We start from the raw sequence: 23,677 nt of genomic DNA, 5'->3' as shown, positions 1-23,677 counted from the left end.
TCTTAAGAAGAGAAGAAACACAGTGTTGGATGCTGCGTTATGCACTAATATTTCAGTTTTCTTCTAACAAAGTGCTTGGAAAAAGGAATTGGGAGAATTGTATGAAATAGCACATTTTCTCATGCATGATATTGTGTAACATTGGAAAACTAATGTTTTATTCTCACAGTGAAGTGTTTTCCCACCAGACTTTCTCTGACTTCTGGGAATAAAAATATAATGTGTTGATGATCGTGTCTGTCCACAAAGTTTCCTCGCTGAAGATATCCCATGGTATCTCAGTCTTGTGGAGGCTTTTCAGGATGCATTTGGAGAGATCCTAAAACTAGTGACATAGATTACAGTGACAGTGCCAAAATAAAACCTCTGAAAACATCACTAATAGGATTAATGATATGTAAAAAGGAGTGAGATGAACATAGTTGGGGAGAAAAAAGTGATTCAGAGTTCACTGTTACAGCAAGGAACATTTAATTTGAGGAAGTGAAAGTAAATGTTAAATGAATTATCTACACTCTCCCAGATGTTTCTGTGTATAAATTATTTTTTTTAAGATTTTATTTATTTATTTGAGAGAGAGAGAGTGAGTGAGGGAGAGAGCATGAAAGGGGAGACGGTCAGAGGGAGAAGCAGACTCCCCACGGAGCCGGGAGCTCAATGTGGGCCTTGATCCCCGGACTCCGGGATCATGACCTGAGCCAAAGGCAGTCGCTTAACCAACTGGGCAACATAGGCGCCCTATTAATTATTTTTAAATATAAGTTAAGTACTGTTAGAATTTGTAGTATACTGGCTTTGATTCCCTGCAGTTCTGTGGTAAACAAGCACTTTAAAGATTTTTGTTTATTTGAGAGAGAGAAAGGGAGAGAGAGAAAGAGAGAAAGAGAGAGAGTGAACACAAGCACGGGGGAGGAGTCGAAGGAGCAGCAGACTCCACGCCGAGCAGGGAGCCTGGTGAGGGCCTCCGTGCCAGGACGCTGGGATCGTGACCTGAACCGAAGGCAGCCACTGAACTGACTGAGCCCCGCAGGGGTAAATTCTAGGTGTCCTCCCTGTCCCCCACCCTCTGCAATTTGCGAACTTTAATAAGTAGAGGTAAGGCTGGTTAACGGTAATAATTTTTATGCAGTCAAGATGTGATTCTTCTTTTTCATAAATAATAATGTGTTTTTTGGCTTTCTCCTGCAAAAGTAACTACTTCATTTGAAATTTAATGAAGAAAGAAGGAGACATTATGTTCAGAAAATCATGTTTAAAAACAATGTTTAGTATGGCATCTAGATCTTAGCAGGAAACTCAGATTTAAGTCTGAGCCTGACCTTAACCCATGACCAATAGAATCCAAGTGTGTTTATTTTTACAGTAGCTTTAATTTGGGGCTTGCAAGTTTGTTGGTTTGTTTTCTCATTCAATTTTGGGGACCCTGAAGCATTTATTTTAATTATAGGAATTAAGCTATTTATAATTTTATGGCATGAAGATCAGCAAATTTTGTTTCTTCTTGGCTATATTATGTTATCTTACTGAGAAATGTGTGATCTTTGTGTCTAACAATGCACTTTAAAAAAAAGTCTCCCGTGCTCCAGTGCCGGAATTTTAGCAGGACAGCTTCACTCATCTTTCTCCACTCGAGAAAAAAAAAATCTGTTCTCACAGAAATGCTGCCTTGAGTTAAACAAAGGACAAGCTGTTGCCGGAAATGTTGTCTATACAGTTCTGTTCATATATGTTCATTTCAGTTTGTTTGTTGCATCCTAGACTTTTCCTTCACTTTGCTGATAATTGCATTTCATAATCCCACTGACCTTTGAGCTAAGTTGCCTTGAATTTTTATTACCTTCAACTGCGTTAAATCCTACTTGTAATGAGTCCTTCTCTGTAGCAAGTTTGCTGAGTGAGTGTTGAACCGAAGCGGGCAGAGGAGAAGAGAAGGAAGTAGGAGGGATTCTGGTCAGGTTCAGTTCTGTCCGTCTGTCTGTCTGTCTGACTATGTGCCCTTCAGTAGAAACACTAATGTATGTTGTTTTCTTTCTTTTTTTTTTTTTGTTTTTGTTTTTGCTGTGACAATTCCCGCTTTTGCTAGGAAAAAGGAATTATTGATGTTTAAGCAATAGTTCATATCTAAATATATTTTTTTTTTTTTTAAAGATTTTATTTATTTGACAGACAGAGATCACAAGTAGGCAGAGAGGCAGGCAGACAGAGAGTGAGAGAAGGAAGCAGGCTCCCCGCTCAGCAGAGAGCCCGATGTGGGACTCGATCCCAGGACCCTGAGATCATGACCCGAGTCGAAGGCAGCGGCCCAACCCACTGAGCCACCCAGGTGCCCCAGCAATAGTTCATATCTAAATCATAAGTCACTTGTAATCTGTTTCGGAATGCCTACAGTTGTACATACCTTTTCCCAAAAAACACATACTCCCAGCCTCCTCTTGGCTTATCTTCCTTTTAGGATTTGTGTGGTTGAAACCAGAAACCTCAGATGCCAGGGGTCATTTATAGATTATCAAACGTTGGCATACTTTATAACTGTCCTTTATAACTTTATAGCTCTGCTAGACATGCATTTATAATTTTTTTAATTCTTCCATTGAATTGTGTTTTTAAGGGTAAGAACTGTATTCTTGTTCAGTACGTACTTCTGCTTACCGAAAGAGATCTAATGCTGTGTGGTGGCTTCAGAGGGAGAAGGGAAGCTCAGCAGGCAAAGTTTCAGGCTCTGGCCTTGACTGCAAGCTCTAGACGGAATCTCTGTTTTAGATACCAGTAATTTGGGATCCGCAATGGGGGGGCAGCAGAAATGTTCCTCCTCTTTAAGGAAAAAAAAGTGAAAATGGCTGTATTGGGTAGATAATTTCAGTATCTTGTGATATTATCTAGCCTAGCCCCCTCATTTTATAGGATTGGAGACAGAGCCAGATCATACAGCAGTCAGTGGCTAGATCTAGAGTGACACTCCTGTTCAGACTCCTTACCAGTAGCCTTTAAAGTGTTTACACAGCGTGTATGTTCCCAGAACTGAGGAGTTCTCTAAGGATACTACGTGGCACCTGGGAATGATCAACACTCGGTAAATCATAAGATGATTTGTAGTTAATTGCCTCTAAGCCATGTTAAAATAAAAAATGTCATTTTTGGTTGTGATCCCAGTGAAATGTTGGCATCTCAGAAACTCTGATTTGGGCCTATTATAAGACTAAGCCAGTGGTTCTCACAGGTTGTTCTTTGTTATTCCTAGGATCACCTGCTGTTACCGGCCACCACCCACAACAAGACCACAAGACCAAAAATGTCAATAGTGTTACCAGCAATAAACATAAACGGTAAGTTGAAATTTGGGTTTATGAACAACCTAAGTTTGCTTTCTTTAAGCAGTATTCTCTGGATGAGCCAAGAAACATTTAAAATATTTGATTGGTCAGATATATATCCATGCGTTAATTTTGAAACATTTTCCACTTTTTCCACAAAAGATTATTTTAAAATCCCTATACTCTCTATTACTGTATTTTTAATTCATTCTCTTGTTTACAGAATTGGAAAAGTTAGCATCTTAACTGCTCTACAGACTTACTGTGGCCTCTCAGGTTATACATACAGTGTAGGAATTCCCTGCTGGGTTCTCAGAGTGAATTTGTAAGTTGCGTTTTGGGAATTCAGAGCAGTTTCCTGAATTCTGTAAATGGTGACGTAATTCCCAGAGCAAACATCACAAGCCTCTTTAGTCCACAATCCCGATGTATTTGGTATCGATCGTGTTACCATTCCATTTTGTTCTCTTGCTAGTGCTGGGTATTACATAAATTACAAATAATGCTATAATACCTTGAGATCATCTAAGGATTTTAATTAACCCATCTTGCTTATAATCTAGAAAGAAAAATCAGCCCAGAAACCACGGTGCTCCAAAGAGTAGGTCTCATAAAGAATATACAAAGTACTAAAGACATTTAGGAAAGGCGAGATTACTTCCAGCTGGCTCTTCATGGGGAAGAGAAGTAGCTTACTCGTGGAGCCCACCGTGCGCTGTGAATGAACACAGTGTGTATTGTTGATGAGTGCTTTCTGGGACACATCATGTTAGGCTCTGATGAAACAAGGAGGGTTGGCTATCCTTCTCAAATTCTTTTATCTGGATTAAGGGAACTACCAGTATATTTTTTTTATCTAGTAGTTAGAACCTCATAGTTTATGAATAAGCCAAAAAGTGAAAAGCCTTTTGAACTAACCCACAGCTGAACCAGTCCACATTCTGACGGATGATCATAGTTAAACAACCAAATATAATTATTAAAAAACAAAAACAAAAAAACAGGGATTCTAGATACATAAAATTTAGTCTTAGAGAAAAAGTATCCAATATTCGTTTTGCATTTTAAGACCACAGAGGACTGTAGAGTTTCTTGGAGCTGTGTGTACACCGCTTACTAGAAATGCTTGGAGCTCCGACGGGCACCCAGGTGGCTCAGTCGGTTGAGGGCTGGCGCTCGGGTTTGGCTCAGGGTATGATCTCCTGAGATCGTGGGGTCGAGCCCCACATTGGGCTCCATGTGCAGCGCAGAGTCTGCTTGAGAGTCTCTCCCTTTGTCCCTCTCTGGTTCAGGTTGTCTCTCTAATATTAAATAAATAAATAAAATCTTAAGAAAACAAAGGAATGTTGAGGAGGTCATGATCTCAGGCTGTGAGATTGAGTCCCCCCTAGTGTGGAGCCTGCTTAAGCTCCTCTCTCTCTTCCCTCTGCCCCTCCCCACCCAACCTCTCTTAAAAAGAAAAAAATAAATGCTTAGGAGGCAGCTTGATTTCTTTTTTAAAGATCTATTTATTTTAGAGCCTGTGTGTGCATGCGTGCACGTGTGCAGGGGCGGGGGCAGAGGGAGAGAGAGAGAGAGAGAGAATCTCAAGCAGCTCCCCTTACTGAGTGCAGAGCCCTGTGTGGGGCTCAGTCTCACGACCCTGAGATCATGACCTGAGCCGAAACAGAGTCAGACGCTCAGCTGACTAAGCCACAGTGGCATTATGCCATCGGTACATAAACATTTGTCTTGCTAAAGCATAAATGATGACATTAGTCTTCCAAGGATATCAAGAACAAATTTTAGAAATTAAAACTGTAACATTAAGAGGAACTTCTCTTGCTTCAGTAAAGGCGGGTTCCAAAGCTTTCAGGGAGCAGTCCTGTAGTACTTTGGGAAGGATAATATATTCCACAGTGTATGTATTACACTTAAAGAATACGTTTAGGAAATACAACTTATTTTTACTTCAGAGGTGCCTGGGTTTCTCTGCTTGAACCATAATAGATTTCAGTTCCGGTCAGCTTATGCTCAGAAGGGCTATTACCTAAGCTTCAACAAGACAGAGTTCACTTAATTTTGTTCTGATATTGAATTCTTATGCAAGAGAATGCCTGCTTTTATTTTATGACAGTGAGTTTTCCATACTTACCAAGCCAAAAACAATACGATGCTGTTCGACTCTGTTGATCTTGGCCAGGCGGCTAATTTTTGAAAATGAGCCTTTCATGGATTTGAAAAATACAGTCATTAGAAGATCATTTCCTTTATAATCTGGTTTTGATTTCTTTATAAATAAATTTCGTTGTTTCCTTTTTAGGGTATAGTAAACTATTTGAAAAGTTAAGATTCGAATTTAAAAAGTATTGGTTGAGTATCTGCCACGTGCCAAGTGTCGCGCTGTGCCCTCGGTCTCTTTCCGAACGGCGCCTCCACCCCCTCACTCCGCCGGTTAGCATCTGACTTTGCCTCCGCACCTTGTGTGCCTGTGAGCCTGCAGGTGGGGTGGGGATATCCTTGCTCCCCGCTGCCACTTCCAGATGACCTCCCCTTCTTTCATCTTCGAGGGTATAACGTCAGGCTTTCTACCCCTCACCCTGCTCTGTCACCGCCTTCTCTCCCACCGTGACTGATGACTCTCCGCCACTGCTTTTCCACGTGCAGCTTCCACGTGGAGCGCTCACCCCGCACCCTGGCCGTTTTGGATCCCATTGTCTTTTTCATCCTGTAGCCGTGAGCCTCCCACCCACATGGGCACGGTCATACTCGGACCTCGCCGTCGTCAGGAATGGCACTGCTGCAGGCCTCCCACCCTGCTTACCTCTTACTGTAAACCCACGCTCGCAGCCGCCGTCTCAGCGCCCCGCTGCCGGCCGCGAGCCACCGCTCTTCCCGTGCGGATCCCGTCCGAGCGCTCCGGCCTTCCTCCTCGTCGGGCCCGCGTCCCCCCGCATACGCGCTCCGCTCTCTGGCAAGCCCCCTTCCTTACGTCCTGGCTTCTTCTTCTCTTAGGTCTCACTTGTCTGTAAAAATCACCCCCTGCCTCACAGTTAAACCCAGCTCTCCTCTGTATGCCTGTTCGTGGATTCTCAAGAGCTGAAAATTACCAGAAAATACCATCTAGTCGGGACCAGCGGATGCGCTGCCCATTAATGACTGCTCATTCCGCAGGAGCAGTCGGTCCTGGCGGTCGCCGCGAGGAGCTGCACTTGTCTTCTGGCGGAGACACACTTCCCTGCCCTCCCTCCCTAGCGTCCCGGGACTCCGGGATCAGGACGTGAGCCGAAGGCAGTCGTCCAACCAACTGAGCCACCCAGGTGTCCCAAGTAAACGTGCTTTAAACAGTGCCCAGCCATTGTCGGCGTGGGCACTCTTGCGCCCTTTCGCTGTCATCGTCCGTGTCGTCCTAGGCAATTCCTTCCTTTTGGACCCTGTGTCCATGCCCCTCTCACAGGTTGGGAGACTCGGCTCCTCGCTGATAGCCTTTCTGTGCTGCGCCATCAGCTTCTCTGCTGGTTCGGTCCCATCTGCATCCTGCACGGCCGCATACTCCCTCTGCGTGGGGACACATCCCCCCGCGTCCTGCTTCTCCGCGGGCCTTCGGGGAAGCGCTCTTGCAAGGCGTCCCTGCGCTCGCTGCTCCCTTCGGCTGGTGGCCGGGTCTCCCCGTGCTCAGTGCGCGTGCTTCCGGACCACGGGAGACTAGATGGCAGGCATTCCTGTATTTCCCCCGCAAATACCTGAACGCATGTCTGCGGCGAAAGGGAATTCTCCTACAGAAGCACAAGACGATGACCACACTTTCAAAAGACAAGAACTTTAGCACTGATGCTGTACAGTTTAACCGACAGTCCATATTCACGTTTCCACTTTGCCCCCAAAATGTTTGTTACAGCTTTCTGTGGGGAGAGACACAGAATCGAGGTGCAGACCATATGGTGCCCCCACTTGGCAGACCTCTTTCGTATCCTTTTGTCTAGAACCCTTGCCATCTAAAAGTTGTCTTTCATGACATACACGCTTTATAGAAACCAGAGTCATTGAGGTGTAATATAGCATATAGTAAATCAACAATTCATGTATACTGTTTAATGAGTTTCTAACAAATGTAAACAGTTGTGAAACTACCACTTAGTCTTGGTGAAATGTTTTTACTTCAGAAAGTCTCCTCCTACGCGCTGCAGTCATTCCCCTGAAGTGTGTGTTGACATACCCTTGTGCTGAAGCGCTGCATTTTGTAGGCTTCCCCGATCCCGTGGCCCATCTAGTTTTCCTCTTAGGATTAAAAACAGTTGACAAGTATAGTCTAATCTTTCCAAATATAAATTAATTAAAGTGTTTGCTAGTTACCTTTGTGCCGCATTGGTTAAGATTTGGAATTTATCATCAAGAGTGAATTGAAACGATTAACCTCCTTTTAAACAATTGTTCTACAAAGGAGAACATGTGCACAAAATTGAAGTATCGAGCTCTCCACAATCCAGAGATGGATTTCTTGGGCGTATTGGGTATACACATTTGACGCCAGTATGGCATCACTTAGAGCCTGATGCGTGAGAGTTATGTGCACACAGAAACATTTGGGCACCTGTTTCTTGCAAGAGCAGAGATGTTGTGAGGACACCTCAGGTTTTTCATCCTGAGCAACGTAAGAATTTGAGGAGCTTGAATAAAATACATTTTCTGCCATTCCTGAGTTCAAAAGTTACATGTAACTCGGAAAGGAACATGAGTTGTGGGTCTGTCTGATCCCTCTCTCTGACTTCAGTGGTGCCTGTAGGATGTTGGGGAGGGTGGTGGAAGATACACAGTCAAATTTTATTGAGCAGGTTTCTGTAGGACCCTGGATAGGGATATTGGGGAAGAGGAATTTGATTTTCCAATTTGGGCAAAGTACATTAGATTCCCAGATCAATTAAACTATAATGTATAATGACTCTACTTTGTGGTTTTGAGCTGTGGAAAAAAGTCTGTACAAGAAATAGCTAACGAGAGTAGGATATGGGTGTGAAATTAATGCCATTTAGAAAACACTAGTTACATAATTCTGTGTTTCCTGTGCCATTTTGGCCTTTGTAATTTATTTCGTTTTGCATTCTCTTTGGTAGTTGAATGTCTCACATGACAGTTGAAAACAGGTTGGGGAAGCTGTAAGTCTCTCTGTCTTTGAGGAAGTTTTCACGCTGAAGATTATTAAAGTAAAATAAAATGCTAGGTATGCTTTAAAAAAAAGCTTTCAAAAAATGATTGCAGATGGTTGGCAGAGCAGTGGATGATAAATTAAAGGCTATTGGTATTTTTTTAAAAAGGATTCTGGAAGTTTTCCTTGTACTGTAAGTCAACATTTCCTGCTTTTAAATTATTTCCACTTATGTTGTGGTAAAATTGCTCATTTCCTTTCTTTCTTCATAAATAATTCAACAAAGTGGAACCTAGAAGTGGTCTTATTTTTAATGGTAGCTACTTTGTAGACCTCTTTCACAGGGAGTGAACACAGCCTATTAGTAGATGCGTAATTTGACCAACGCTTTAATTGAATTAGTTTTACTGTTCCCCTTCCCTCTGCATATCCTGTACCTAAGTTCATGTAGGTACCTGAGCAGTAAATAGAAAACTATTCTAATGCTACCCTGTCCTTGGTAAGGGTTCAAGTAGGTGAAAAAATACCTACAAGGCTAAACTGTATTTATATTTAATCTCCAAGTAATTTTCTATGAAGAAAATCTAGAAGAACTTATTAGCAATGAAACATCTTTTTAGTTGAGGATGTAATAGAAGGGCAGGAAGCAAACCGACTCAACAAATGTGTTGGTTTTAATAATAAGAGAATGTTGATACAACTGCTTTTGATGAACCGCAGTTTCGTAAACTGTGATCCCAAAGAAAATGTATTTGGAAACAGTCCTATTTTAGACATGTTCTGTCTAAGTAGGCTGCTTGTCTGTCAGAGAATCGTGCCTAAAAGTTGTGCTTTTCCTCTTCTTTTCTTCTTGAAGTCCTGCAGGTTATCTGCTTTCTTAAAATACATTTACAACCTTGCGTTTTCATTGCAGTTTTTCCGTTTCAGTTCTGTAATTGTGTTCAGACAGCTGAGTGAGTGGAGTCTTCTCTTCCAACCATGTTTTTAATATTTTAAAAACATATAATCAAATATTTGACTTTTGACTCACTACTGAAACCAGTAGTACAATTTCCACACTGAGAATTTCTGCTGACAAAAGGAGAAAAATAACACTATTCACAAAAAGGATTTTTTTCCTTCAGTGTATATCCAGAGATTTAGGAATTCTGTGTAGCTGGCAGGTATAACGAGGAGTGTTACCACTGACCATACTTGCCATGATAAACAGTACTTTCTTCTAGACCTGAGTCTTCCTGTTGATCGGGGTTGAACTGGCAGTTTCCTCTTGAGAAGACAGTCACCACAGGAGGCAGAATAGGACTCAGATTATCTTTACAATGTGTAAAATTGTAAAATTTTGGCTCAGTTCCCCAGATCCCTTTTTTAGCTTACCTTCTCTGGTGATGCTAAATCACCAGCCAGGCTGAGACCAACAGTGATGCTTTAGATCAGTTCTAAACCGGAAACAACATGCTGATAAATTTTTTAAGAGAAATCAGTTAAGTTCTAGTAATTATAAATTGTAATGCCTCTCTGGCATCAGATCAGAAATTTGAAGAATATGAGAGATTCTAGAATCTTGGTACCTTGCGAGGTAAAACTTGAACTGGACTGTAAAGGAAACTTAGAGAACAATAAGAAGAAGGATATTTCTTAATGTAAGGATTGCATTTGGCTACAAGTAACAGAAAACCTTAACATTGTTAAATAAATTGGATTCATTTTTTCTTATATATTGTCAAGTCCACAGCAATGAACCAGTGTAAGTGCTGGTGTTCGTTCAACAACGTGAGATGTTAGGTAGGACTAAGGTTGCTGTGATTCTCTTGGCCTTTCTCAGATGTTCTCAAAGTGGCTGCTGCGGCTCAAGCCCTCGTATCTGTATTTCAGATGGAAAAAAGGAAAGCATGGCATCTCTCAGGAAAGCAAACATCATCCAGAAATTTCCAGCAGACTTTTGCTGCTGTCTCATGGGACATACAAACTTGTGTCACATCCATAGGTCGAGCTTCAAGGGAGGCTCAGAAATACAGTGCTTTAACTAGGCTCGCTGTGATCTGAAAGAAATACAGCCTTCCCTTACTGTGGAAGTAATGGGTGTTGGGTGGACAGATCGGCAGCAGCTGCTTGCTGCGGCATTCCGGCATGTGCTGTGTTGGGACTGAACAAAGTGTCTGGGAGGAGACAGTGCAGAGAAGACTCGGGTCAAAGAGGAGAAATCGTTTACTGCAGGGACGCAGCTCTGTGATGTAGGTCAGTAACGAGTTAAGGACGTGACTTGAGGCTCTCTGCCGTAAGAATGAGAAGGAGAGCTCCGTCGAGAGACTTACCCTGGCTGTCTGCGCGTGCGAGGACGTTAGGAGAGGAGATGAGCTGGGGTGCAGTGCCCCGATTTGGGGGTGAGGTTGTGAAGGGCCTGGAGTGGAGAGGAAGGAAACTGTCCAGAGAAATTTCACAGGGAGAATCTGTTGCCCCAGGCAGCTGAAGGAGGGAGGGAAGCTGATGGCCCACCTTTCCCCCCTGTTTCCTCTGGGTGAAGTCGCAGGGCGACCGCCCTTAACTCCTCCCAGATTGTTCGGTTATCCCCACGTGGCGTGGCCTCTTCCGAACCCTCTTCTACAAAAGTCTGAAAATGGGATTTTGAAATGGAAAAGACGAGATTAATGCTGGATCTGCCCTTCTGCACCTGCAGACTTACACTTTGTCAGGAGTGACAGTGCTTTGAGGTTCATTGGCAGTTGCACGGGTCCGTTTTTTTTATTCAGTATTTGATTTACCAATAAACCTTTCAATCTGGGAACTCTTGTGAGCCTCCAGAGGTTTACCTGGGGATCAGGTTGCCCTGCACCTTCCAGGCGCCGAGTACTTCTGTGCCCCAAGGAGCCGACTCCCGGACCCGCCGCACCTAACGCACCTCCGAGTCCTGCCAGCTCGCTGTGAAGTCACTTTCGCTCCCTCTCCCTTGTGGCAAAAATCTGTTTCTACTCAAACAGATGGTTTGCTTTCGACTAATAAAAACTAGGGATCAGCATCTATTTAAGCCAGCAAAGTTGGTTTGAGGTTCCTACTAACTTCAAAATCTGAAAGCTCTCTCTACACATAGTAAGCTCACCAGAATGGATTTATCTTTGTACTGGAAAATCAAGAACCTTGTAGTGAGTCAGAAGATTGAACCATTTCACATAGTCCTGAGTTTCTGTTTTTCTGAGGAACTGTTTAGCAAGCGCAGGCTCAAGGCATCTGTTTTCTCTTCTGCCATGACACCAGCTGGAAACAGTAGGGACCCTCACTTTCCGTAGAGTGCTCTGCAGTTCTTCCGATCATTTCTTTGTCAGCTGAGACACAGTTGAGAACGGGTGATAGGTTGGTGTCATCTCAGGGATGTCCGTGTCAAGGACGCTGTAACTCGGTTCACATTGGAGACTGCTTCTCTTCTTGGGCTCACAGTAGGAAAGGTGAGAGAGTCCTCAGAAATCTATATTTTTCTGAACCTAGAATGTTGCCGTTGAAAATATGGTACATATTGTTAGAGATTTTGCTTTGGGAATCTTGAGTACATCAGTCAAGAGATGCCTTTGAACTTAACCAAATATCCATAGAGATAGTTTCTTCCATATTTATTACAAATTTTACAGAAACAACTGCATGCCTTAAACATAAGTTTTAGATTAAATAATGAGACAAATGTGAACTATAAAATAGTTTGTCGCCAGGAGCGGGGTTGTGAGGAAGAGCATACCGTTAGCCTCGGTGAGGATATCAGAAGCCCATGTCTTTGTTTTCATTCTGCTTACTACACAGGACAGAACTTGTGGGAAATGTGATCCACTTGGTATCACCACAGTATAGATTAGGACACAGAAGGACTCACTGATCATGTTGTCAAGCCATAGCGTACCAGGGGTAAAAGGCTTTGGTACAGTCACCCACGCTAACTCCCTTCCAGGGTCAGGCTTTCCTTCTGCCACTCTTCACTCCGTGGCCAGCCTCTATATTTACTTATTTTTAAGATTTTATGTATTTGAGAGAAAGAATGAGTAGTGGGGAGGGGCAAAGGGAGAGAGAGGGAGAAGCAGACTCCGTATTGAGCAAGAAGCCGGACGTGGTGCTGGATCCCAGGACCTGGAGATCATGACCTGAGCCAAAGCAGATGTTTAACTGACTGAGCCACGCAGGCGCCCCGGCCAGCCACTTCAGCTACCGTCCCCTCCGAGGACGAAGACTGCCTGCCTTAAATAGCTCGGGCAATTTGTAAACTGTTCCTTTTCTCTCTCTCCCTCATTCTACCTATAAATCACAGTGTTACGTATAAATATAATCTTTTTTCCACATGGCAGCCCTCTGGCTACTTGTGCTCTGTATATATCTTCTGAGTCTTCATACATCAAGGCCTTCCAGTTTTCAGAAGCTCTTCTTGTAGCCTCAATTCTGGTCACTCTCTTCTGGATGGGTTCTGGTTTTTCCACCTCTTACGGGGGGCCGTGGTACGGGGTACGGAGGACTAGCTCCAGATGCTCGGCAGTGCCTTCTGAGTGATGACACCAGTGTTTTTGCCAGGTACAACCTATATTGTGCCTCTTGTCAGTTCTAGTCCATGGTTCTTTTCACGTATATTATTACCAAATCCTGTCTCTTCCATTTTACTTCCTGATTTTGATTTTGGGGGCTTTTTAAAAAAATTCCTGATTTAACATCTTCTTAATAAGGTTTTTCATAAATCCCTTACTCAAACGTTCAGGGAAAGCTTTCCTAAGCCCATGGAGTAAGTGAGGTGCCCCTCTCCTACCTCCACTGTGCAGAATACTCTGAACTCCCTTATTTTTGTAACATTCATATTATTTATAATCAGCAGCTTATTGTCTGAGTCGCCCACTAAACTGTAGGCTCTTTAAGGTTAGGGACCCTGTTTGTTTAATATCTTTTGTTATTCCTAGTGCCTTCTAAAAGAACAAGTGCCTTCAAGGAACACAGTAGGTGCTCAACCAAATGGGTGGGATTGAACTAAACGTGTATGGCCTCTGTGTAAGCTGGGCACGGCCATTTGTATCCAAGAGAAAAAAGTAATCCGTTAAATCCACACACACAGAGTGAGCTTTGAACTGAATCCTGAAGGATTCATATAGATTGGCCACGCGGGTGAACATTCTGGGCAGAGGGAACAGTACAATAGGGATATGCAAACAAGAAAGCCAGCCAGCCTGCCAGGGGGAGTAAAAGGGCCAGGAGGTGCAGAGGAAGCCAGAGAGGCCATCCAGAAGCCCTCAGGACATAATGTGTTTTGATTTTACCCTGCGGGTAATCGGGAGCTACTACAAGATTCTGGGCAGAGGAGAGGCACAGGTGGATTCGTGTTTCAGACGTTTCCCTGATGGCAAGGATGGATTAGAGGGGTGAGACTTTTTACAGAGACGACAGTTGGAAAGTTATAATCACCTAGTCTAGAGATAGCAGTTTGAACACGGATTACTGCACAGGTTCTGGGGCTCCGGGAGGTGGGAGCAGCTTAGCGGGGTGGGTCTGGCTCCAGGTCTCTCGGGAGGTTGTCATCAGCCTGTTGGTGGAGTCTGTTGGTGGATTTGCCTGGGGCCGAAGGATCTGTCCCAGCTCATGCACTGTTGGCAACAGGCTTCGGCTCCTCACCTGCGGGCCGTTCCTGGCGCTTCCCCCAGAGCATCCCATCCGGGAATGGGAGAACTCCCCGGCCCGAGAGAAGCTGGGCTGTGGAAACCGATGGCGGAAGTGACCTGCCGCCACCTCCCCGTGTGCTGTGAGCTACATCGACTGCACCTGGGAAGTTGTAGGAGGGACTCCCAAGGGTGCGAGTGCGCGGAGGGGGCCCCGGGGGCCTCTTAGAGGCTGCTTGGCATGCTGCCTGTCGCAGCGGACGAGGAGCACCTCTGCAAGTCGGGAACGCTGTGGTGGTTTATGGAGACAGAGGGACAGAATGCTCCACGGAGAAACTGAAATGTCCTGTTAATCATTTCTCCCAGCTTCTTACTGCCCAGAGCATTCGCTTGACTGAAAAGTAAGATCACTAAGACCCCATTATAAATGTTAAGTAATGGCTAGTTTGCAATCACCGCTCTTTTCTGTGCTTGGATAGCCTGGTTCCGTGTTTGTTTTATGGGGTGACGCAGTTGTGCCTCAGGTTTACAAATAACCGTCACGTGGCCCTCTGCTAAGCAATGTGCCGGTTTCCGAGGGGCTCTGGGGTGTGATTTATGCCTTCGGAGAGCTAAGCGTACTGGGAAACAGGACATGCATAGATCAGAGGGAGTCTCAGAGTTGGAAGGAAACTTGGGGACAGTCTCACACGGCGGCCTCATGATGTAGATAAGGAGGCAGGTTGGGGGAGGCACAGGCTGATGAGGCCGTGACCTGAGGCCCAATCTCCACATCCCCAGGCAGAGCGGGCTTGTCTTAAATGTGAAAGGTGATGTTTTTTTGTTTGGTTTGGTTGTTAGAGAGGAGCAGGGAAGGGGTAGAGGGAGAGGTGGGGAGAGAGAGAGAGAATCTTAAGTAGGCTTAACGGGCTTGATCTCACAATCCTGAGATCATGACCCTGAGCCGAAATTGAGTCAGACACTTAACCGACTGAGCCACCCAGGCGCCCCCAAATGTAATGTTTTTTATACCACCAAGGACATTCTTTGAAAACATAAACTGTTTTTGTATTTGAAGCAGAGTGACCTGGTATTTGATGTGGGGAAAGGTGAGGCATGTCTTAGAAGACATTTCTGTCTTTTGTGAGAAGACCCCCCCCCAGCTCCGTCACTGATTACGGTGTGACTTTGAACTAAATTATAATCCGTTAGAGAACACACGCTACGGTGTGACTTTGAACTAAATTATAATCCGTTAGAGAACACACGCATAACACACGCTAATCACGCATTGCCTGTATTCCTAAACAGTTCAAGTGGCACATTCAGTTTATTTCTTCTTTTTGTGAGCGCCCGTCATGTATATGAAGCACATTTTGGGGTTCTTTAACAGAGATAACGGCATTTGGTCCTCACAAAGTCTCTGTGACGTTATTGCATCTGTGTTTCATGGCTTAGGCGGTGAAGAGACAGAGGGGCTTGTGACGGAATGTTCTGAGAACTCCTTCACGCTCTGTTTTCTGCGGCCCAGCGCTAGCTCCTCACGTGCCTTCTGCCCTTCCCTGAAGCACGTTTGTGACGAAGCTGAGGCAGTAGAATTAAACACCAGCTTATGCTGCCATCATTTCAGAGAACAGCTACTGCGTTCCGTTCTGGTCATCTCTCAGTATTTTAATATTAAGCACATAAGTTGGATGCTGGCCAGCAGAAAGATGACATGTGATACTCCTATAAGATAGACATGTTCGCCCACTAGTTCCCTGGACTTACCATGGTAAACCAAAAAGGTTTTTTTTACTAACTATCTTAAAATACGAAGAAACAAATTGGGAGTCCATAAGCTCTAGCTTCCTTGACATCATAAATTTACCTCATTAAAGCACCACTTTAAAAATTCATTCCATCCACATACAGCAAGCATTGATTTCAAAGTTTGGTTGCTTTTTCCATGGTACTTAAACAGACCCCCCCCCCCCACACACACACACACATTTCCCAGTAAATAAATGTTAGTCATTTCCCTTAACTGGCCTGTCCCAGACCAATAATGAGCTCTACTTTCAAAATAAAGCCTATCACTTAGCAGGGACATTGAGCAGTCTGCCTTCTCACTAATGAACTTGCTGGCCACAGTTGTGTAGACGTGGCTGTGTGCTGCCCAGGAAAGCGGGCCTGCGGTCGGACGAAGACAGCGGCAGGTTCAGTCAGGAGGGCGAGGCTGTGGACATGCAGGCTCTCCCGCCCGCTCTGCTGAGTTCAGTTCAGTTCATTGTGCTGTTCGTGCACATTCTAGCAGATGCGCTGCTCCGTTAATTCTGTCTTCCCCCTTAGTCCACAGAGCCCCATTCAGGTCCTTAATAAGGAGGACCTTTGTAAGCACCGATTCGATTCCGCCTTTATTAAGAACCTACTAAATGTTAGGTATTGTTTTATGAGCTGAGATACTATTTAATATGAAAGTTACAGGTGGACGCCTGCCCTAGGTAAGCTCACAATATAATAGTTTTTTGGTTTTTTTAAGTTTTAGCTGCTTTTATCAATCGGTTTTCTTTAGTGTCAGATAATAGGGTATTTTTTTTTAAAGATTTTATTTATTTGATAGAGAGAAATCACAAGTAGACGGAGAGGCAGACAGAGAGAGAGAGGGGAAGCAGGCTCCCTGCTGAGCAGAGAGCCCGATGCGGGCATCGACCCCAGGACCCTGAGATCATGACCTGAGCTGAAGGCATCGGCTTAACCCACTGAGCCACCCAGGTGCCCCAGATAATAGGGTATTTAAGCGGAATTTGTTAAGTTAAGCAGAATTTCTAGGAGAGCCAGAGAGTGAGACTTGGAGGTTTGTCAGGCAGAAAACAAAGCCCTGCGTTACCCCCCATAGCCCGTGGTGGAGGACACTCATTCCACACTCTGCTTCAGGCCCGGCCCCTGAGGCTGGCTCTCTGCACTAGATGCTTGTGCCGCCGGGACCGCCACCCTCTCCAGAGGGGTTTTCAGAGCCGTGGCTGCTTTGCAGTCTGGAGCCTGGTGCATCGAATTGCCAGTGCTCACACCTTAGTTACCGGCAAGTCTGGAAACTGTACTAGAAAAACCGCTGCTTCCCCTCTCCTGTATTTTTCTCCTTTACTATCACTCAGAATACTTCTGGTCACCAAATGCATTGGGTGGGAGTCGTCCCCCATACCAAGCAGTTCTCTGTGACAGCAGCTCAGCATCCTGCCGTTTAACTCAATTCTGACACCGTCTACCTGGAGACAGCACCAGATCTCTGCATCAAAGGGCTCTCTTCCTCGGGATTGCTCCCCCCCACTTCAGATGCCGTCACCCATAGCAGGTTCCCAAGTGACCCACAACTTTTGTCCGAATTGGCTACAAAGCTTCCCAGCTTTGTAGCCAATCTCCCCCGCCCCCAGATTTGATTTACAGAACTCAGGGCACTTAAATACACTGACCAGTCTGTTAAAGGATATGATAAGGGACACAGATGAACAGCTAGCTGAGGAGATACATAGAGTGAGGTCTGGGAGGGTCCCAAGTGCAGGAACTTTTGTCTCTGCCGGAGTTGGGGGATGTCATCCTCCAGGCGTGGGTATGTATTTAACCACCTGGAAGTTCTGAGCTCCCCATACTGGTGGGATTTTTGCGGAGGCTTCATCGTGTTGTCGTAGGTGTGATCGATCGTCAACCCCACTTCAGCTCATCTGCCTTCTCCGGAGAATGGGGAGTGGGGCCGAAAATTCCAAGCTTCTAATGAGGTCTTGGTCTTTCTGGTGACCAGCCCCATCCAGGAGCCCACCCAGAGTCATCTCATTAGAACAAAAGACACTCCTGTCGCCCAGGAAATTCCAAGGTTTCAGGAACTCTGCGCCAGGGGCAGAGACCAATATATACGTTCTATTATCTCACAGGTACTTAAACTTCTATAGTGGGAGGTCAGCTCTGCCTCATAAGAAAGGAGATTCTCTGAACATAGGAAGATAGATGCTTAGTGGACAAAAACCTTCTATCAATAGCATTTTGAATAATCAGACAATGTTAAACCTACGAGTTGAGAAGAAGAAAACCAACAATCAAAGGAGAAATACCATGAATTTGGCCTCAGTGTTACTAAAAGAAGTGTTTTTGTTTTTTGTTTTTTGTTTTTAACCAACCTACTTTCCTAAACCGTTTGCTACTCTCCGTTAATGGAAGGCTGGGTGGTAGCTGATACTAGAAGTTCATAAGGTGCTAAAGAACGTCTCTTCCCCTTGAGGCTCCTTTGCTCTCTGCACATTCAGGAGCCGTCTTCTCTCAGAAGGGTGAGCCTCAGCTTGACCCAGGGAAACAGCCCACACTTAAGAGTCAGAGCCCCAAGTTTGTGCCCTGCTTGGCCCTTAGCCAGATGCATGGCCTATAAGCAAGCAGTTGGGTTTGCGCGTGCTCTTCTGGAAATTGAGATGGTGGCGGCAGGTGCTCTTCCGTCTCGAGACTTGTGGGCTCCAAAACTCTGTAACTTCTACATGACAGGCTAATGATTATTTTTACTTAAATTGTTTGTATGTTTTAGAAAGCCAATAAATCATGAGGGGTTTTTTTTTTTTAAGATTTTATTTATTTATTTGACAGAGAGAGACACAGCGAGAGAGGGAACACAAGAGTGGGGGAGGGAGAAGCAGGCTTCCTGCTGAGCAGGGAGCCTGACATGGGGCTCAATACCAGGACCCTGGGATCATGACCTGAGCCAAAGGCAGATGTTTAATGACTGAGTCACCCAGGCGCCCTGAGTTTGTTTGTTTTAAAGATTTTATTTATTTATTTATTTGACAGACAGAGATCGCAAGTAGGCAGAGAGACAGGCAGGGAGAGAGGAGGAAGCCAGCTCCCAGCTGAGCAGAGAGCCCGACGGCGGGGCTCGATCCCAGGACCCTGAGATCATGATCTGAGCTGAAGGCAGAGGCTTTAACCCACTGAGCCACCCAGGCGCCCCCTGAGTTTGTTTTTTGATGACGATAAATTTCCATGAACTCAAAGAATTTAATCTCTACCTTCCACTTATTTTGTTGTTGTTTTTTAAACAATGGTATTTTCCCACACAGTACTGTTTAGGCATTCAAGTTGCATCAGGGGAAATGCTCTTTGAATTTGTCATTATTATTTTTGGCTTCTCTTTTTACAAGAGCCTTGTTCGTTTTCTAGTTTCAGTAATTTATTCTCAGGGCGCCTGAGTGGTGCAGTCAGTTGAGCTTCCAGCTCTTGATTTTGGCTCAGGTCATGATTTCAGGATCATGAGATCAAGCCCCAAGTCAGGCTCTGTTCTGGGTGTGGAGTCTGCTTAGGATTCTCTCTCCCTCTGCCTCAGCCCCTCTCTTTAAAAAAAAAAAATATATATATATATATATATATACATATATATATATATATACATATTTTTTAATATATTTTATATATATATATATGTTCTTCAAATAGGTTTTAAACCGTAGCATAGCTAACATTTGAGGACTAAATTGTATTTATGTTAATAAATGGAATGTCACCATGTTTCTTTCAAAAAGAGTTTTCTCTCACTATGAAACACAAGGTTCTTCATAATTTTTATAAAGTAGAAAACTTTGCAGACTTTCTGTATCGCTGAGCAGCTAATGTCCTGTTTAGACTGAGCTGAGTTCGTGGTGGAGGTGGCCACACACCGTGCCTATGTCATGAACAGAGTGAACCAAGGGAATAAATGCCGAACCGTTGGCCTCAGGAGCTGCGAGCTTCACGTGCCCAGCAGTTGGGTTCGAAGTTTCCATTTTCTCAGCATTCTTGACAATACTTTTTTTTTTTCCTTTTCCTTTGAGTATATGCACCCATTAGGTGTGAAATGGTATGTCAGTTATGGTTTTGAGTTGCATTTTACCAGTGGCTAATAATATTGAGCATCTTTTCATGTGTTTATTGGCCACTTGCAGATCTCTTTGGAGAACTGTCCCATTAGATCATTTCCCCGTTTTTCAATTTGGTTATTTTGTCTATTACTGGGTTGTAAGAGTTCTTTATAAATCTAGATACTAGTCACCTATCAGATACATGATTTGCAAATATTTTTATTCAGTTTGTGGGTCTCTCTTAACTTTCTTGAGCAATCTTATTCTTAACTCCGGTTAAATTTTGGTTTCCTGATCTGTTAAACTTTCTAAGTGTCTCAAGTGAAGTAACCCCAAATTCTTTGAAAGTAGAACCAGACTCTAATTTAAGACTGTAACAGAAAATAATAATTGTCACGGGCACCAACATTGTTTAGTTTGTTACCATGAGCCAAGCATTATGCTGAATATACTTTACAGCCCTGAAATGTAGGGATACTTACTATTCCTTTTCTATGTATGAAGAAACAGAGGCCTGAAGAGATTGAGTTACACCAAATCAGAAAGCACTAATAAGTTAGAATGCCAATACATGTTATTTTTCTTAACCAGTATTCATATTTTATTTTGTACCTTTATGTTCCCTTTCATGTTTTTTAAAACAATGTTATTTTATAGCTTTTATTTTTCATTCACTCACAATCCCTAGATTTCTCTCAGGCCCACTAGAAAGTAGTTGTTGACTTCTGCTCTTAGAGCTCTGCTTTTTTGAAACTGGATTTCTTAGTTTCTGACCAGATCTTTCCATTAATATAACCTTTTGATTTTTTTCACTGTCCCTTCCAAATTGGCCATTTCAAACTAACTAATATTAATCAATGTTTAAAAAATATTATCAAGGTCAACTTGCTGTTACAAAGTAATTAAATGTATTATTTTAGGCATTTGAAGTGTCTTTTGAATTAGCCACTGTCAGCAATTTAACTGTCTGCTTCTCCCTTAAAATGTATTATTAGTAGCTCGTGTATGAGTCACAAGCCGTGTAACCGACTCCCCGAGAATTTAGTGGCTTAAAACCACCTTTATGATGTCACAGCTCCTGTGGGTCCGGAGTCCACCGGGGCTTGGCTGGGTGCCTCTGGCCCTGGGTCTCTGGTGGAGCTGCAGCAAGGCTGCCAGCTGGGGCCGCCGTCTCATTCTGATAACTCACGCCGTCGCCGGTAGGATTCAAGTCCTCATGAGCTGTTGGACTGGGAACTGTGCTTCCTCACTAGCTGTTGGCCAGAGGCCTCCTTCAGTTCCTCGCCATCCGAGCCTCTCCACAGGGCAGCTCACAACATGGCACCTGGCTCCTCTCAGATGGAAGCCACAGTCTCTTTGTAACCTAACCTCAGACTCAATCTCCTACCAGCTTTACCGTATTTCGGTCATTAGAAGCAAATCATTATATACAGCCAGTGCTCAACAGGATGGTACCGAGGGTATGAATACTGGATGTAGGGTCCACTGATGTTAAAGGCTGCCTGGTATAGTCCGTGAGTCTATTGTTCAATCACGAAGTATCCAGAAGTCGTGTGTGTGTAGACAGAACACTGTCCTATGTGATTCCATCATGCAGACAAATGATAATTTTATTTTCAGAAAATCTGTAAGAAGTTCTCTCCATCCTAAAATATATGTACATGTGTATGGGTATGTATATAATATGTGTGTGTGTATATATATGTATATGTATGTGTGTGTGATATTTATAAGCATCTAATTGTAACTACTTCCTGTTAATTCACTTTATGGAGGACAGCCTTGAAGTCCTGAGGCACAATTAGGAGAGAAATTTTTATGTGTAACTTCGTTTTTTTTCCCTTGACTTAGAAAGAGGGACATTGCACAGTTTCAGTAATGGGAGACTTTGGCCAACATAAAGATGACTTCAGTTTAGCATGTTTAGCAAGCCAAAGAGTATTTTTCTTCCTCTTAAATTCTACCATAAACTTCAGACCTAATTTGACAAAATAAGTCGTTCTGAATGGATTTTGCTAGTTATTTGTTCAACAAGGCTTATTAAGTTACTCTCGTAACTCATTATGAGCCGCCCGGTAGTTCAAGCCCGCACTCCTCACGTTGGCCTCCACAGCTCAGCTGATCTCTCCATCTCTCCAGCTTTATTTCCTGCATCAGCACCGCCCCACACACCTTGCACACTCCACCCCAGCCTACGGTTCAGCTTGTTCTTCCTCGACCTGACTGCTCATACATGCCTCGGGCCTTTCTGTCTTTCTGGAACCCTGCATCATCACACGGCTCGCTGCTTCACTTCTTTCACTTCTCTCTCCGGCGTCAGTACCGTAAAGAGGCATCCATTCGCCACTCTTCATAGTGTAGTGAGGACCATCGAAGGCCAAGGACATGATGAAAGTGAGGTTAGAGAAAGATTAATCTGCCGGCAGTGTACAGACTAACTTGCAAGTTGATGTCGGTTGCCCTGAACGTGGATGAGGACAGAGCTTGGGGAGAACTTGCACCCTCCTTCAGATGCAAAGGGATAATGGTCCGACGTGGAAGAAAGGTTAGGACTGTGTATTCTTATGGAGAACACGAGACACTACTGAAGATGGCAGATAATCTGCCAAAACCACATTGCTTTCTCTTGACCATTTAATAATAGACCTCATTTTTTAAAGGCTCCTGTTCAGCTCTTTGCATACAGTTCTGTCCATTTTATTGCCTGGGGATCAGAGACTCGTTTGTGAGAAATGATTTCCTCGTGAACATGAATGTCATGTCGAAAGATAGCAGGATCTCCATGGTTACTGTGTGAGCATCTCCATTTAGCACCGGGGGGACTAAATGTTCTAACTAAAGTAAAAGTTCTCTGAGCTTACGTGGAAAACATCTATTAATCTTGCTGTTTAGCAGTTATAAGGAATGTATGGGGTCAGCCTTTCCTGAACTGGCAGTCCAGTTATCTTTGAGTTTTCTGTGATTCAAACTGTTCTTTTTGCTTCTGTGCTGGTGTACAGAGTCCCATGGATTTTTCAGAACTCATGTCAAGCATTCATGGCGACTAAGGATGAGTTTCACTGGCTCCACTCCCTGTCTCTATCTATAGCTTGCCAAAGGCCCATGAACTCCTTCAGACCATAGTTACTGCAGTCATTCAGGTTCTTGTGTTTTCTGGAATACGTATAAGGTTTCTTTGCATATACTCTTCTGTCACCCGCCTGTGCCAAGGACGTTTCAGAGACCGCAGGGATGTTATTGTGGCTAAGTAGGTCCTTTAACAGAGCCACGTCACTACCCAACCCCTGATAAAGTCGGATAAAAATAGAAAGTGCCAAGGAAGTATCAGGAAATTCTTTATTGTGAATCAAACCCGCTGATGGTAGGGATCTGCTGGAGGGAGCAGTGAGCTCTCTGGAGTGACATGCATGGATCGGGGTGCTGCTGCCCCCGAGACTCCCCTCAGTCCATAGACATCCCCTAGTAGAGTTGGCAGGGCTTCCGCTCGGGGCACCACATACTTACCCAGAGACCTTTTAAAGGCAGTGTGCAGCCAACACTCTGTGTAAAGCCCCATAACTCTCAGGAATGTGGGCTCAACTGGAAGTTTAGTCCAAAGGAGTTATGATTTGGTGGTTTCTCTTCTTCTGAGCTCCCTTCTAATTGTTTGCCCCATGTTCTTAAGCTCAGTGATTTAATTTTTTTTTCTGTATTTTTCACATCTTGTGGAGATAACAAAGATGTTTCCATGGTACGTGGCATGTTGCAAAGTCTGAAGTGTGGTGTTTCCCAGGCAGTAAGCTCATCGTGCCACTGAGAGCACTAGACGCGTGC

The 23,677-nt window shown here is 44.1% G+C and overlaps 1 protein-coding gene across 1 annotated transcript in view; it reads left to right on the top strand.

Annotated features, from left to right (window-relative positions):
• The window catches only part of ATF6 (activating transcription factor 6), a 206,392-nt gene that overhangs the window by 156,414 nt on the left and 26,301 nt on the right, over nucleotides 1-23,677 (top strand). The window contains exon 16 of the mRNA XM_059146835.1: nucleotides 3,239-3,323. Within this exon, the coding sequence (XP_059002818.1) occupies nucleotides 3,239-3,323 (85 nt within the window). The remainder of the gene's footprint in view (nucleotides 1-3,238; nucleotides 3,324-23,677) is intronic.

This window comes from Mustela lutreola, chromosome 14 (assembly GCF_030435805.1).
Source record: "Mustela lutreola isolate mMusLut2 chromosome 14, mMusLut2.pri, whole genome shotgun sequence".
NCBI classification, from domain to species: domain Eukaryota; kingdom Metazoa; phylum Chordata; class Mammalia; order Carnivora; family Mustelidae; genus Mustela; species Mustela lutreola.
The sequence above is the reverse complement of the archived record's forward strand: the minus strand, read 5'-3'. Positions and strand labels throughout refer to the sequence as shown.